Source organism: Haliotis rubra, unplaced genomic scaffold (assembly GCF_003918875.1).
Source record: "Haliotis rubra isolate DU_JTF1 unplaced genomic scaffold, ASM391887v1 Scf34, whole genome shotgun sequence".
Taxonomy (NCBI): Eukaryota; Metazoa; Mollusca; class Gastropoda; order Lepetellida; family Haliotidae; genus Haliotis; species Haliotis rubra.
This window is the reverse complement of record NW_025767013.1, coordinates 1,684,093-1,702,411: the sequence shown is the minus strand read 5'-3', so window position 1 is coordinate 1,702,411 and position 18,319 is coordinate 1,684,093. Positions and strand designations below refer to the sequence as shown.

At 36.5% G+C, this 18,319-nt stretch overlaps 1 protein-coding gene across 4 annotated transcripts in view; it reads right to left on the bottom strand.

The window, feature by feature from the left end:
* LOC124284587 (zwei Ig domain protein zig-8-like) overlaps positions 1-18,319 on the bottom strand; it is a 226,855-nt gene that overhangs the window by 15,880 nt on the left and 192,656 nt on the right. For 2 of the 4 annotated variants that reach the window (XM_046720689.1, XM_046720688.1), the window contains exons 5-9: positions 14,713-14,932; positions 11,242-11,262; positions 9,306-9,326; positions 3,179-3,469; positions 446-490 (exon numbers count right to left, since the gene is read on the bottom strand). In XM_046720689.1, the coding sequence (XP_046576645.1) occupies positions 446-490; positions 3,179-3,469; positions 9,306-9,326; positions 11,242-11,262; positions 14,713-14,932 (598 nt within the window). The remainder of the gene's footprint in view (positions 1-445; positions 491-3,178; positions 3,470-9,305; positions 9,327-11,241; positions 11,263-14,712; positions 14,933-18,319) is intronic. The other 2 variants (XM_046720691.1, XM_046720690.1) reach the window with 2 other exon arrangements.

Below are 18,319 nucleotides of genomic sequence, written 5' to 3'. Positions count from 1 at the left end.
AAAGTTACACTAACCAATAATTCTAAAATAGCTTTGTGGTACAGGCCTTCAAGACATACCCTGCTTTCAACAGGCCCAGGATACATAATTTCAATCTTCTGGATCCTAGTGTGACAATCCCTACAGACTGCAGGTATTGAAGCAGTGTTGGACAAAGGACCATAACAATGATTCTTACCCAGATATTTTGGATCTATATCACGGAAATATTTCAATGGTGCAACAGTAGCCAATAACACAGAGGTGCAAACAGATGACTAGGACAAATAAACAAACATAAATTAACTTACATCCACTACCTATGTTTTAACTATCATGGTTCAAATTGAAATTGCACTTTAATAGGATCTTCTTTCATTTCGCAAAAAAGATCGAACAAAACAAGATTCAAAACCAAAGACAGTGCAATTCCAAATGTGCCGACCATCGAGGACAAAATACTCACTGCTATAATTTGATTTCCGCTGAAATCGTTCTAGTACTGTCGATGCTACAATAAAATTTACAAAATTCTGTCAAATACATAACCTTGGATATGACTTTTACGATAGTTTATTTTGACTTGATTTACATGAGGAGGACCAATTTTCTGTTCAAGTATGGACATTTGAGTGACATTATTTTTAAATAGATAAAAAATATTGTTGATTGATGTTTCAGCAGTTTGACCTATTAGCCATACTTCTATCTAAACTTTTGCCCACTACAGCCAGTTTAATATTGCTTACTTCTTGAAAGAGAATTCCCCTATGCCTAAACTATTAAAGGCCAACAGATCCTTTCGGAAAAAGATTTTCCGTTACCAATAAAGGATGAATTGTTGTTATAGGATAGACATAATGTCATTTGTACTTTTGAGGTGTTATTAATCCATATCAACAAATCATATTGCATTTATACTGTAGTTTTCTTGATAATACACTAAGAGATGAATAGTTTAACATCTGTAGAGACATGCTTTTTTGTTGCTTTTTTGTTGGCTATTAAAACTTTGCTTCATAATTATGTTAGGGAAGTCAATATCAGACATCCTGGTCAGGTATTAACAAGGTGTGTGGCTGTTAAAACTTTGGTTTTAATTATGTCACTCAATATTCCAGGTGTATGAATGTGGCTTGAAATAACCAAGCATGACATTCAATCCTCTCAAGACCGGAATAGGTTTATGTGGACCTATTCTAACTAAAGGTCTTACATATTAGTATACGAACATATCAGTGTATATAGACTGTATTCATCAGACTCTTTGTCATCACCTTGGTTCCTTTTTGATTGCATTTAGAAGAAAAGGGTGAGCAAGAATTGTTTCAGGACACTTTAAGCAATATCCCAAAAATATTGAAGTTTTTTTTTGCAGGGTTGCAAGAAATGGGCATTATACATTGTGCCCATGTGGGATTTGTTTGTTTTGGTGTGATGAGCAAACACTTTAACCACAGGCTACCTCACTAACCCTTAGTTGTGAGGGTGTCCAACAAGAACAGACATTATTAACCTGACCAATGAGAACTGCATGTTGATGTTTGTTGTTAGCTTCAAACATATTTTTCCCATCACATCTTTTTCATGATGTATAGATTTACAAGTATGCAATTAAAACATATAATAAAAGAAACAAAAACAGAGAAAACATTAACGAGAAACATTCACATCACTCACTGAGACCTTTTTGAATGATTTATGAATGTATGTACTTCACATCTTGTAATGGTTTTTGCTTTAACATGATTCGGTAAAAGTGTATTGCTGATTACCATATTGTATAGCAATATCTTCAGGTTAATCTGAGAAAAAGAAAGCAGTGTCATGGTACTGTAGCTCACCCATATATGTAAAAGAGTATATAATCTCAGATAGAGTGAATGAGTGAGTTTATTTTTACGCTGCACTCCGCAATATTCCAGCTGTATGGCGGCGGTGTGTAAATAATTGAGTCTGCACAAGACAATCCAGTGAGCAACAGCATGAGCATCAATCTGCACAATTGGGAACCAATGACATGTGTCAACCAAGTCAGCGAGCCTCACCACCCGATCCCGTTAGTCACCTCTTACAACAAGCATGGGTTACTGAATGGCAATATTCTAACCCGGACCTTCACGGGTATAATCTCAAATGGACACAACATAGGTTGATATTCAAACATTTTCTGTATAAACACTAAAATCAAATATATATTTTTCTAAAATGCAAACCAGCTTCAATGGTTTGAAGTTTGCGCAAGAGGATGCATGATGGAAACTGGATGTTGGATGTCTGACAAACAAGCCTTAACATAAGATCACTTGAAATTCGGCCTGGTGAACTAGTGAAATGAAAATGTTTTTCTAACAGAAGTTTAGAACTATTTATCCCTTTTCCATACAAAACATGATTTAGCAAACACCAGTATGTTTCATTTTGTATGCAAATGTTACATTTGAGTTATTATGACAAATAACTGAACAACCATTTATCTATTAAACAGAGCTGTCCAGAGTACTCTCACAATGACAAACAATATTCACACCCTCATGGCTCTGTATCTACAACCAGCTTACAGATATATACATATATGACTACTGTGAGGTGAATTCCCATCTCTTATTGCAAACCATTACCCAGAAACATGGAATTACCAGACTCGCTAGTCTTCAGTCCTAACAAGCTGACACAAATAGTTCAAACACTACTTTTACTATCAACTCAAACATGATGCCGAATAACAATCAAACAAAACTGAATACCCGATTATTATTAATATTTTATGTTCTGTGATGTCGCACTCTGCAATATTCCAGGTGTATGACAAGGATTGGTAAAAAATGTAGTCTGGACCAGATAACCCTGTGATTTACATCATCATCTTTGATAGAGTAGTTGGGATACAAAGACATGCATCTACCAAGGCGGTGAGTCTGAACACCCGATCCCAATATTTGCCTCTTACGACAAGAATGGATTGCTCAAGACCAATTCTAATCAACATCTTCCTAGGTAGAGACGCAATGTGTCAAAGGCTTACAATGATTAACATATCTTAAACTAGGTATCAAACCATGGAGATAATCTTTAAGGGAAAAAACTCTAAAAATATAAGGGATTTTAAAAACTACATGGCTATGTCTATGGGAAGGTTTGAAAGATTTTCTAATAGGAACAAACAACAATAATGCACAGTTTATATCGACATACTGACCAACAAGGACTGTGACTTTAATGCTGGCGATGACATCTTGTGAGCTTCTGCAGATGTATGTTCCTGAATGGTCAGTCGTGCTTCGGTCCACGAGGAGCTCACTTGTCATCGACTGTAACCGCAGTGACCGATATTTTGTTATAACAATATCATTATATTTGTGTGAATCTATTTTATCTCCATCCTTGAACCAGTCAATCTCTTCGGGTATGTGCGGCCCTCCAGTCGCGTTACATATCAGCTTGATTGGGTCCCCATAGTCCACATAGGTACTGCCGATCACTGAAATTGCTGAAAAATATTTATAAGAAGGTGTAAACAAACAACTCCAAAATACAAATGGTCATGCTTACATTAAACTAAATGAATATATTCATAAATCAGTTATACTTACTTTATGCTGAACTAATATATTCATAGACCAGTTCAAGGAATATGTTCTTAATAGTTCAAAACTCTCGTTGTATTTAAGTCTAAACTTAACAGATCCAATTTCCATAGTGAGTCTGCTTTTAACATGATTAGATGGGTGTGTTGATATATATCCCATGTATGGCATTACTCAAACAAAACAAACACACGAGTAACAAAATGAAGCATTTGTTTTTTAGTAATATTTGTGTCAATAGAATGATGTTTTCAAACAGAATGGTATTATTTATTACAAAAATAAATCACTGGAACCATGAATAAAATTTAGATCTGTAGGAACCCTGACAATCATGCACTTACTGCATAAATGCCTACCGATAAGGACAATATGTACATGGTTGGTCTTAACATACACTGCTACATAACACACTATTCTGATGCCTAACATGATGCTATGACACATTAATGTGTTGATTATTACAAGTGACATCATGCTTTATGATTTTATGATCATATTCAACCTGCTAGTGAACTAGGGTGACACAAGGGTATTACAGGTGTGTGAATGTGTACACAGAAATTACAGGCTCTGTAGCTCACCTTTATAGCTACATGACTACATGTAAAGCATATTGTACACAAACATCCTTCGTAACTTGACTAAAGTTTCATTAGATCAGTTAGGCTCAGGTTATTACACTTTCGTACCAACATTTTGATTTTTTATTCTGTTAGCTCTTAGCTCTTACAACAAACATAGGTCACAGACAACCGGTTCTAGCCCTGGGCCTAGATTTTCGAAGCTCTCTTAGCGCTAAGATAGTCGTAAGTCAATGCTAATGAATGGCACATACGACTATCTTAGTGCTAAGAGAGCTTAGAAAATCTCGGCCCAGATCTTCACAGGTCCACATGCTACTGGTTGGGCAGAACACACTTCTTGTTGACACCAGGTGTCATCACAGATTTATAATTTTCTATTCATATAATTTTCATAGTTATTTTGCCTTTTAGTCATTGTTATTCTGTGGCATTGGCGTTTCATATTTACCTCAAAACCCTAAGCTATTCATCAATAAAACCCAAAGATTTTTTTCATGTTCTGCAACACACAGACAAACTAGTACAACTGCCAATATACTGTCTGCAAATTTCCAATGTGCTTGATTACATTGACAGACTCATTATATGCCAGCTTCCAACATTAGTCATATGAGCAGCACACAATTTGTGAAAATACCATCTACACCGGCAATAACTTTGAGAAGTAGATTAGTTGCCTTGGCACTTTGTTTACTGTTACCTCATGCAGTGACTTTCAGCAAGAATTCACCTACAACCGAAAACAAGTGCCAAATCCTAGTAAAATACATGTCTGCTGAAAACAGAGCTTCATGATGTCCATAACCCTTCCAGTTTGTTTCTTTGTTGTTAACGCTGCACTCAGCAATATTCCAGCTATATGGCAGCAGTCTGTAAATAATCGAGTCTGGACGACAATCCAGTGATCAACATCATGAGCATCAATCTACGCAATTGGGATACGATGACATGTGTCAACAAAGTCAGTGAGCCAGACCACCTGATTTAAACCTTCCAGAAGCATGCTAGATGGAAAACATAAGATACAGTTTAAAAAACTCAACTGGTCTGTGACCAGCGGAGCTAAAATTAATTTCAGTTGCTTTATCAGAATGACGTGTGAACAAACATGGAGAACGTGAAGTATGAGGTCTGTGTCAGTGTCACATGTGATAACACGCTTTCTAGGATGTTGAAACACAAAAACAATAATTGTGAAACAATGAAAATTGCAACAAAGATTTTGTAAAGTGATATAATACAAAGAACGAGTGATAAATGAAAACATTAATGAAATTCAGTGAAAACTTCTTTAGGAATTTATGGATTTTGATCTAATAATTCAGAAAAGTTGGTTATCTACAGAACATCAAAGGGAGATCATTTATTGCCCATGCACAAATAGGGTCAGAGTGTAACAGCTTTGGACTTTTAGATGGGGATGATTTGCTGCTAGTTGACCATGTCAGTAGAATCATGCTTATTCTTATTTTGAAGACTTCAAGGAATTGATCTTGAGACACTAAGCTCGAAACCTCCACAAGATGGTGGTAGCACCTATGACAGTATTAAAGATAATACAGGAATACTTATTACATTTCTGCATAGCTTCGAGCTGTGTTTCCGTCACATGTGTGACAAACACAATCTGGAAGAGTAATAACACGACCTGGCAGGCGTTGCCACAATATGCGCCACGGCAATCCATACCTTTATGTCCATAGTGTTCAATTAGCATGAAATTATCATTTTAGGGGAAGCTTAACTGTAACATTGTATGAGTATAATCATGTTAGATGTGCCATTCATTTTGACCTGTTTCCTTAGGAATTTCATTTCAGCAGTGAGCTATCTCACGAACAGGAAGCAAAGATAAATACACATATTCTTTGCAGATGGAAAATTGTAAACGCAAGATTTACAAGGCAATGGCCCACTAAAATGATGCTAAAAATATTTCCTGCAAACTTGGTAACAGTCTCTGTCATGCTTTCTGTGCATGAACAGCAAAGCGAGTTATGTCCATGTGTAAGAGGGAAGCACTAATGGCTACAAGGGAGTGCAATTATGACCATTTAGAGTTGACCAAATGGATCTGTGGTCAGGATCAGTGGTGTGGTTGTTTGTGTGTCTTTGTACCACAACAATGTAGACTGTTGTTCACAATATCGACCACTGGGTTGTTGGATCCTTCTTGATTAATTACAGACAGGAATCATGTAGCTTGAAGTATTGTTCATTGAAGCTATATGTGTTTATATGCATGCATGCACACACACACACGCACACACACACACACACACATCTGCTGTGTACAGGATTGCAGTTATCACTCAGTGGATGAAGGCAGCTGTCTTTGCCAGGAATCTCTCAAGGAACAGATAACAGAAGTTGTGATCAGTACATGCTTGCTGACAATACTGTGTACTTAACAAGCAATAAGATATTTTTAAACCAGAACCTGGTCACTATCACTAGAGAGGTTCACTACAAATCCCAGGGGTGAAATGGTGAATGGACTCTCAGTTTCAACTACTGGTCAAGGATGAGTGTCCAGGAACAGCATCAGTAGGCAGTTCCAGCTGCCACTTCTGTCACAAGGCTGTCAGTGTATCAGGCTGCTACATGAACAGGCAGGCATCTTTGACAAGGATCAAAATTGAATGGACCTTCAGAAGTTTTTGAACCACAAGGTGACATACATTGGAGTAACTGCTGCCCCAAGATGTATAACAGATAAGAGAAATAACACCCTCTCTCACTCCAAGACACATGGACTGTCATCTTGTCCCTGTCCCTGTAGCCGCATGCTACAAGAATTGGTACCAAAGGCCACAGTGAGATCAAGCCAAAGACTAGAAGCTCATTGCTGGCAGGTTAGACAATCATGGCTACAGAACAATAAATTATAGACCAGTTTAACTTATGTTCTTGGGGAAATATTGGCACACAGAATCATAAACTAGGGATAACTACAATTTAATAACGCAGTGCAACATTATTATTTATATTCAAATATAATTCCTATTCCTCCACCTCCCTAACACCTGGATGACTAGGTAACTGCACGTACTACCTGTCGGCATCATCACAAGAGGAATCTCAACATACAATAGAGGATGAAGATGAGAGTGAGTGAGTTTAGTTTTACATCATTTTGATCAATATTCCAGCAATATCACAGTGGGGACACCACAAATGGGCTTCACATATTGTACCAAAAGGGAGAATCAAAGCCGGTCTTCAGTGTGATGAGCAAACACTTTAACCACTGGGCTACCCCATTGCTCATTGAAGGATGAAGATGAGAGGCAGTATTATGAGACTTGAAGGATGGGGTATAGAATGAAGGGACATAAGGAAACTAGCTATAGCTCCCACTATGAATGAAGGACAAAGAATGCAGCAAAGTTTGTCTTCACCATTCAGATGTGCTGCCAGAACAAAGAGAATAAGAAGGTATTGGCTCAGAAGTTTTGCACAGGACATTGAGCATGGAAAGTATGAAAGCAGGGTTCATATATATATATCATCTCTGTGTTCAGACACAGGTAGGTCAACAGACAATCAGAACACAGAAGAAATATCAGATGATATTGCTAAAGAGAAAATATATTTTGGTTCAGATCTGAATTTGTGTACATAGTACCAAGATATTTCTTAATACCCGAGCCATGTTGTTTTGATTTTGTTACAAGGCAATTACAAGTGGATCCTTCAAGAATTATATCGTTCAGAAATTATACAACTGTACATGGTACATATCAAATGTTCTTGTCTATGTAATGACATTATTCATCTTAAATAGAAAACATTCATTTTTCATACAGAAGCATTTATAGGAATTATTGTTCATAGGGGCACATTTTCTATGAAATCATGATATATCAAATCACAGGATGTAAGAATGCAAGGGCACATGTCGTTAAGTTTAAAGTTCATCTTTGGGGGAATACCATACTCCTACTGTTCTAGACTTGACAGAGACAGGACCAAGACATGTGAGGGAACTGAGAACAATTCATGCTGTTAGATGTAGGCAATCAGAAGCACTATAATCTACTATTCAGGACATCCGTTCACACATGCACGAATTGTTCCACTTCATCAAACATGTACTAGTTGACACAAGAGTTGGTCATGCAAGAAATTATTTAGCATCCCACCATGCAGTGCGAAGACGTCACAGGTAGTACGTACATTCTGAATATTTAATCCAATTTTTTGTTACTTTCTCATGGTGCTGGTATTGAGACGTACCGCTACATTGATCTCATTCCCAGATGATCTGTTGTTCACTATTTGTTTCAAGTGGTTGATCAAGTGAAAGATTTGTGAAAGAAAACTGAATTAAAAGAAGGCATAACAAATCATATCTTGCGTTGGAGTCAGAATTTTCTGGGATGAATATAGTGTGAAACAAAATCCATAATTCCATAAACAATTTCCTCGCTCTGCTGGCATGGTGAACAACAATTGTATTCTACCCATCATGACACTGCTTGCCATCATAACAAATATGAACAATTTCACAAATACAGTGCCAAGTGAAAAGTTTGTTCTTGTGGGCTTGTTTGGAATGTTACATATAGTCCATCATGAGATCTGTCTCTAGAGCCTTTACTTCTTCTTCACTTCATTTGACCTTGAAAACCTTTAGAACAGTTATCCAATTGTCAAGACTGTTTTCACACCATATTAGACAGGAGCTGACTTAACTTGGCTTTGTCTTTGGTTGCCAGGGAATATAACAAAGAGCAATTTTTCACTTGCCAGATTTGACATTGGAGCAGAGTTTATATCCTCATGATGATTCTCAGCTCGGGTTGTCAAGGTTACAAAAGACAGAAAGTGTGTTCATTTTTAATTATTTCAAGTATAACTGCATTTTGTCATTAAAAATAATTTTTGATAGGGAGAGGATGATGATATCTCTGCACTGCATGAAAAGCAACATTTTATTTAATCTGAAATTAAACAGGGGAACATATACCAACAACCTGTTATGCACCATGCGTTTTTAATCTACAGCCCAATCCACTCTTTTAAAATAAACAAATCGAAACCAAGATAAAAACACCAAACAGACAGTGAAAGCTAAAACATGTAAACGTGTGATCACGTGACGAACACACAAACTGATGACTAGCACCACAAACTGTGCTTTATTCACCTGGTTTGGAAGTGCGTATATCTGTGTTAAATCAGAAATAAATATAGATAAGCTTATTGATGCCATAGACACATTCAGGATCAGCATTCCAGCAATTCAGTAACATTTGGTACCTCATGCACCAACAATCTGCACATTGGTACTCTCCTAGACGACTGGTTCAGTGGATTTCGTCAGCCCACAAACGGTTTGTTTATCGATTCCCAATGAACCAAAATCCACAATATTCAGCTAATTTCACACAATATGCAGCATTATCTGCAGACTTAACACACAATATTACACTTAACAAATTTTACGTGGCACATGCTGAGTTAACAGGGCACCTGACACTAGACACATAAAGTTTCAGTAAAATAAATATGATGCGTACAATATGATCGAAAATGACATTTTTAAAAATCATATATCATATATCATTTATATGTATTCATATAAAAACCATTGTAAGCCACATATGAACCATAGCGAAATTATTTCAAACACAACCAAAAAACTATACTCCATATGGATGAAGCTGCTGAGCTGGTCGATCTGATGACCAGCATCAATATTCTATGAAAAGAGACTGGCTTCAGAGGCTGCACTCATGCATAGATTACTTGACTGTCCTGTTATGGATGCTAAGAGTAGCATATGGGGAAATATCCACAGATAGTAATGCCTTTTTATATATTTATGTGGAAAGAAGCTACTCATTTTCAGTTTTAACACCTTTTAGTAGGCATTATTATTGATGGTAAAAACAGTTTTAACATAGAAAGTGAATTTTGGACTATTTGGAAACTTTATTCATTGGTAATTCATACCTTAACCACAAGATCAGAGATTTCTTGAAGTTGTTTGTTTCAAAGTTTAAACAAAAATATATTAAATCTATTTGCTTTTTTAACAATTAGAACTAATCTAAATGGATATCATTATTTGAGACAAAAATATTAAGAAATAAGTTAAATGACAAAGTAGAGTTACTGCAAGCGTACACAATCTTGAGGGAAAATTAAATCTTTCCGCAACATGAAAATATATCTGTGTTCTAATTAGTAAGCATAAAATGATTACATTTCAAATCGTAATCAACACAGATCCTTTGAACCAGTTCTGTTGCAAAAAAACATGGACTTCTGGATAGGTAAAAATATGAAAACTTTATAAGTATTGATGGGAACGCTTGACATATTGACAAGAAGTAGACATGCTATAGGATTGTGCGCTTTGATTACATGAGTCAGAGGATAACATGACAGGTAGTCAGTCATGGGATTGATTTAACAAAGATAAAATATCTTCCTGTTCCGCTGCCAAAATGTTATCCAAGTATTTTTCCAGACATGATTCGAAAGTGAGCATGAAAAATAGGATGAAATATCAAGGTATATCAAAATGAAACCAAAAGAAAAAATAAATTTTCTGAAAGTAATTTGGAAAAGTTTAAAGGAATATTAGGATGAAAAATTAAATGCTATAATTTGGAATTTTACCAAAAATATAATGAGGGAACTAATAGAATTTACAAAACTTTTTATCATTTTAATACTTAATATTTCAGTTGTATTAGTTGTTAGTAAGCTCAATGGATACATATATTATATAGCAAGACTATCCAAAGTTGTTACAAATCATAAATTATTTCAACTCTAGATTATTCTTAAAAAGATTATTTACAAACATATCAGATTATAACATCATGTCTCAAACATTTTATCATAAATTTACAAATCTTTTGCGCAAGTGTAACAACCTTGAAGACGTTTGCTATAAATTCATATGGAGTATGAAGATCTTCCATGCTTCCCTCACTTCCATGCAAACAGAGACTTGTATCATGGTATTTAACATACACATATGAAAACAGACTTGTCAGTTGATTAGTCATCATGGAAATAGTACCAAAATTAGACTTAACTAAAATTGTGTATAAACAATTTTCACTTACCTGGGTTTGTGATTGGTGGACCTGTTGAGAAGAAATCAGTACAATATTATTCAAGGCCAAATGTAACATTTTCGTAACATTAATCAAACAAACAAAAAACATGTCTAATGGATGGTCTGGCCATTACGTGTATTTTCCAAGGTCAGACAATTTTTTCTGATTGATAATCAGAATATGTTTTGTAGAAAGAAGAAACACGCATTTGGCAGGCAGACCAAAAAGACATAAAACAAAAGACTGATAATAGTTTGTCTTCACCGATATTGAGAAGACGTGATTTCTCTTGGGCTTTGATTACAGAAAGTTTGAAGGTTTGTTTGAAAAAAAGACACGTCTGTCGGAGGCACTGTAACTTGTTAAAAAAGGTCTGTTCAATATAAATGCCAACCAAATTCACAAAGGGTCTCAGTGACTGTTAGACAGTTCTTCATGGGAGGATGGAAAATTTGAAATTTATCAGCTCTAAGTTTCAAACCACAGAATGTGAACTTCTGAAATAATGTTCAGAAAATGAGTTTACATTCAAGAATGTCAAACTTACTAGAAGAGATGTATATTGCTCGAACTACAGTGGTTTGAAAAGTTACAATTATTTTTGGACAACATCTTGTTCAAATGCGAACCTGGTTTTTAATAAGAAGCACAGTTAAAAATTATCTATATGACTTGAACTCTTAAATAGAGCTTTCAAGTAAATTATGGATACAAGCACAAGGTATAGTTTACCATATAAAAGTGTCAGGGAACACCAAGAGTGAGTGAGGGAGACAATGAAAGCATTCCCGCTATGTATGACATTATCTCAGCAGGATTGGACACCTGGTGTCATATTCATCAGTTGCATACAGGACATACATTTCACACCTTTAGCAATTCCCGACAGCAAAAGGTGTCATACCTTGAAATCTAATCTCCTGAACCTTAGACTGGCTATAGAGGGTGAGTGCTACAGCATTTGTAAGTTTGGATGGGTCTGAGCCTACACCAATACAGCCAGACCACACCCAAAAATTATCCATCTTGGGAAGCAAATCGTCAAAGAATGTAAGGAACACTGCACACCTTTACATATTATTCATCTTGGAAAGATGTGACATTCATAATATTTGTGGTGCCATATTCAGCAACGTTAACTTGTGTATAATACATCCTCTTTAAGAGAATTTCCACTTCCTTCAGGCCATGAATAGCTGTAATATTGTTGATGCGGTGTACAGCAATAATTATTCATTCATTATTCACTTCTTTCAGATACTGTCCAGAATGGTATGGTACAAGGTCACAAACTCAAGACCTCTGAAAGGTCAATCCCCCTTGACCATCTGGACAAGTGATGCTCTAACTCAGACCAAATTTGGTTCCATTTAATCCCCTTCACATATAACCAATTTTGCCTCTTCCAATACTAGTTGTAAGGTTTATACCCTAACCCCTGGATTGAAGCCTGGCCTCTTACACTAAAGACAGTCTTGATAGTAGCCAGGAACTCTGCTAATACCGGGTGATATAAATTACACTCCAAGCTTTCAAAGTGACCCCAACACCTGGCTAATTCCTCGCGCAGCTTTGTGAAGCATCAGGGAGTTTACTGGGCTAATGAGTTCACACATACATAATGGTATACTGGTAATTGTCTGGAAGTGGTTAGATTCAACAACATTGTTACATTGTTATGTCAGTTGACATGTACTGTTACAATCAATTTTACTTTTGCAACACATGTACTATCATAACGAATGTTAATCTATCATTTATGGTTGTTTTGTTGTTTAACATCGCACTCAGCAATACTCCAGCTATATGGCGATGGTCTCATGACCTCATGCAGTTTTTAGATGTTTACGACTTTAAGGAAATTCATGACCCGGGATATGTTGCTGACAAACACTGAAACATGATCGGGGCGAAGATGTGACATGAATATGCATGAAGCCTTTAAGTTCATATTAAATTGAATATTAATATTTTTCCAGTTTTTTTCCAGCTATTCCTGAATCAGCATTGAGAAATGAACCAGTGAACAGGAACACAAAAAGACAAGGGTAATGGCCCATAAGTTGTATTCACCGAAAATCATTTCTGCATCATTAACTTGCTCACCAAAATGACAAGCAAAGATGGCAAAATGGACAAAAGATGCTGAAATTGTTGTTTATATCAATTTAACAAGTTGCAAAACAAAACTAGTGCAAAAGGTTATCTCTAACATCTGAACGTACTGCGATCACATATATGCATCGTCATACAGCGTGTGTAACTAAGTGGTCATAGCTGATTGTGCAATGTTTAGTGCTTGACACATCAGCAATGTTTCAGCAAAAAGTATTACTGATCATGTCACATCAGCAAGGTTTCAGCAGTATAGCATTACTGATCATGTCACATCAGCAAGGTTTCAGCAGTAAAGCATCACTGATCTTGTCACATCAGCAAGGTTTCAGCAGTATAGCATCACTGATCATGTCATATCAGCAAGGTTTCAGCAGTACAGCATCACTGATCATGTCATATCAGCAAGGTTTCAGCAGTACAGCATCACTGATCATGTCATATCAGCAGGGTTTCAGCAGTATAGCATCACTGATTATGTCACATCAGCAAGGTTTCAGCAGTAAAGCATCACTGATCATGTCACATCAGCAAGGTTTCAGCAGTATAGCATCACTAATCATGGCATATCAGCAAGGTTTCAGCAGTATAGCAGCACTGATCATGTCACATCAGCAAGGTTTCAGCAGTATAGCAGCACTGATCATGTCATATCAGCAAGGTTTCAGCAGTATAGCAGCACTGATCATGTCACTGATCATGTCATATCAGCAAGGTTTCAGCAGTATAGCACCACTGATCATGTCACATCAGCAAGGTTTCAGCAGTAAAGCATCACTGATCATGTCACAACAGCAAGGTTTCAGCAGTATAGCATCACTAATCATGGCATATCAGCAAGGTTTCAGCAGTATAGCAGCACTGATCATGTCACATCAGCAAGGTTTCAGCAGTATAGCAGCACTGATCATGTCATATCAGCAAGGTTTCAGCAGTATAGCAGCACTGATCATGTCATATCAGCAAGGTTTCAGCAGTATAGCAGCACTGATCATGTCACTGATCATGTCATATCAGCAAGGTTTCAGCAGTATAGCAGCACTGATCATGTCACATCAGCAAGGTTTCAGCAGTATAGCAGCACTGATCATGTCATATCAGCAAGGTTTCAGAACAATATAAGCTTTGATCATTCAGCAAATTGTGACTATGGCCAAATCAATGTGGGTAATTGCTATTTTCACACCCCACTGAGCTTAATGGTCAATGTGCTATAATCTGACAAGTACCATAATGGTTTGATGGTTATGAAAAGATTGCCATTCATATCAAACACACAAAACATATCTACCAACAAAGATATATATATTCTTCAAGGGACAAAATGATATGTAATGACACTGAGCCCCAGCATGAACTTACCAACGACATTCAACTGTATGTGATATGCATATTCCCGTGTAGATGTGATCTGGCACTCGTAAATCCCTGAATCGTTGGCCTTGACATTTTTTATCAACAAGTCCCATGTAGTTATGTCCCCTGGCTGACTTTCATGCTCCACCATCATATTGACTTGCTTGATCCATGTAATCTTGCCAATTGTCAGAAACTGGTCAGAGTTAAGTCGCCGCCAAGCTACCTGAAAAATGGTAATAGTACATTCAATGAATGATCACAAGGATGGAAATAGTTATCTGAAACATATCAATTTATATTTCGTAATATACAGCTAAAAAATATATCATTTGCAATAGGCCAATTTAAAGGTAACCTGAGGCACAGTAGCTCACCTATACAATACACCATGGACAAGTTCATTTTGAGTGGTGACATTTACTACAGCATTCAAAATAGATGACTTATGATGAAAAAGATTCCACAAAAGATGTCTTCACAGGTAACCTCCATCATCTCACCAAGCCCTCAGTGTCACTCAGTTTCAAAGAGAAATTGGTTCATCATTTTCAAATTCAAGATCTTTTTTCAAATTTTGCTATTTGGACCTTTTCATCTGATAGTTTCTGAATTGGAAAATGATGAATTACTTTGAAATTTCTGTCATTTGATTCCCATGGTAACAAAAGTAACATGTTCTGAACCAGTTGCAAAGGTTCTAGCCTAGATACCATCACTTTGTGCTTCCTGCATCAAAGAGGATGATGGACATTTTGGTGGAAAGAACAGACAATTTAAAGGATTGAAAGCCAGATCTCAACTAGCATAGTTTAAGTATTGGTAGAAAGTAATGTTTCCAAAGAAATGCTAAGAAAAGGACACAGACGTAATATACCAGTTTGATAAATCGTCATGACAACACATTACCAAACAATCTTCATTTATTTCAAGTAAGATACACATAATGACAGTAGTAGCATTTTTAATTCAAAATAATTTGAAAACAAGGTATGATGTATTATGTCAAGTAGCAATTTAAGTCCTACAATATGAATTATTTGCCACAATCTTCCTTAATCACATTTTTTTTCATTTCTTTGCAGACTGCTTTGACTTCATGTGTGCTGCTTTGATGAATGAGGATAGGAATATGAGGGAAACTTAATTTCATTACCAAGCTATTTCCTGACCTTTCCAGAAAGAAGTAATGAACAATGTGAAATCAGCATCAATCTTGTCTCAACATTTATGTTTTCAAACGTATTGGTTACACAAATGAATTATATTTGAAATCTTACTTCAAGGCTGTTTTGTTTTCTTACAAGATACAAATGGCAGACAAATTAGACGGCAACATGCAAAAACACATTTTGATAGGAGCTTTTGACCCTCTCCACACAAACAGGAGCAGGTCTCAGGTCATGTCTTATCACTGACATCACAACAGGAAATAAGTCTGAGATAATACTTTCCTGATGAATTATTCATTCAATTACGGACATGCCACTTTCCTAACAACATCTCTTATCTGCACAGCAATGAAAGGATTCCTCTGCTGAATGAGGATGAAGGGAATGAGCACTTTAGTGCAACATGTTAAAGAAGCTGATTCCAATGTGCAGGACGATTATGGACGTAAAGAGTTGGGTGAATGAAATCATCAATACATGGCTGATTCAATATCAGACTGACACATCTGGAATAGTTGCCTAACCCTTAGTATTGTTAAATAATTGCTGTACAATTGCCCATTTGTTCTCTATGTATAATGGAAAGAAGAATATAAATAATTATTCTGGGACTATCTTGGAAGTCTCCCTGCTTTGAGGTAGGATATCCTTAAATAACACTGAAATAACATAACCCTGATATCAGTTCGAAACAACCTTGGGATTATTCTGAAGCAACTCAAAAATAATCATGACAGTAGCTGAAACAACCATCATTTGGAAACAATTGTGAAATTACCCTGAAATTACAAAAAGAATAGTCTGAATTCTGAAGCAAGAAGTCTGACAACTAAATGTTCACTGTACAAGGATTGGTGAAATAAATGAACTCTTCAAAATAACAACTTGTAATGAAGCAAGGAACTCAACAACTTCAGAATAGGCTGTAAAGATGACCAGGGCATTATCTGTACCGCATGAAGTGACCACTTTGATGATCCTAATTGAAGCCGAACACATTCTGGCCCCTATATATATTTCAGTGGCAGCAGGAGGATTTGAGGGCTTGTAGCTTTGAGGTTAAATAAAGCACAGACTTCTCAATCATGCAGCACACCTGCCAGCTCACTTCCCTACACAGATACAATTTGTGCAAACTCAGTACCTATGTCCATCCATCCACCCATCCATGCATCCGCCCACCCATCCATCCCCCCATCCATGCATCCGCCCATCCATGCATCCGCCCATCCATCCATCCATCTATGGACCCGCCCACCCATCATCCATCCATCCATCCAACCATGAGTTAACATTGAAAGTCACTTAGGCATTTTTTCAGCCATTTCATGACTATGAAACTGATACCTTAAAAATGATACATTTGGACAATATAACAACCTGCCAGAATGTCTTAGAAACCAGACTATGAATAATGAAGTCTTTTTGAACAGTATATGCATTTATCCACTGGGCAACTTCAATGAACATATGCATTACTGGCTGACCAAGATGCACATTCCCTTCCAAGTGAACAAAATCATTGCAATAATACTTGTGTCCAAAGGGAGTTTCCACTCCATCATCAAAGACAAAAATTTGCACTGTCTTGCACAGAAAATGAGATTATGGAAATCACAGGAGGGTATTTGAATAGCCATTTCATTGTCTAGACCGTCTAAAGAGAGTTGTACAGAATTACAAATTACCAATCTGGTCAAAAGTAAGTACTACATTGTGGGACAATGCCATATGAGTATACATAATGCTTATAAAACACGAATATATCTCAATTACAGGAAAATGTCCTTTGTTAATAGAATCTGAACAGATTTCTGAGGTGTGTTTAGGTCAGGGTCTACGCAGGATGTAGTTTTGACTGAGAGATGTATGTATAACAGAAAACCTGAATCAAAGCCATGATGCATATAACGCAAAAGTTTCTTCAATATTGGCCTGAAAAAAAAAGTGGCCATAAACTTTCACTCTTTTAAGGAATAGATTTAAAAATGTCTGCAGGAACATCTGGTCAGTTTTACAGATTTGTCTTTTTATATGGAATGTATTCCTCTTTGGCATTTTTTTAAGTGCAAGAAATGCCAGAATTTGAACAGAATTGAATATTTTTGTCTTCGTTAATAATGTAAATGCAATATGACTGTGGAAGGGACATAATTCAATCTTGATCTGATTTGCAATTTCAAAGAGTATTCCAGTCATATTTTTGTGGTAATAATGGTATCTTTGACACCAATCCGGATGTCTGATTGCCTTGCCCAGTAGAGTAGAAGTATTGAAGCCTCTGAAATTTCTGTAAGGTACAGCAAGCGTTGTAATTGCTGAAGATGGTGATCAGTTCAGAACTGTAGATGAATGTAATTAGTTGTACTACAATCAGGTCCATCCGCCCACTAATCTAACATTCATGAGCTGCTTGATTACAGGTGCTGAAACTAGCACAA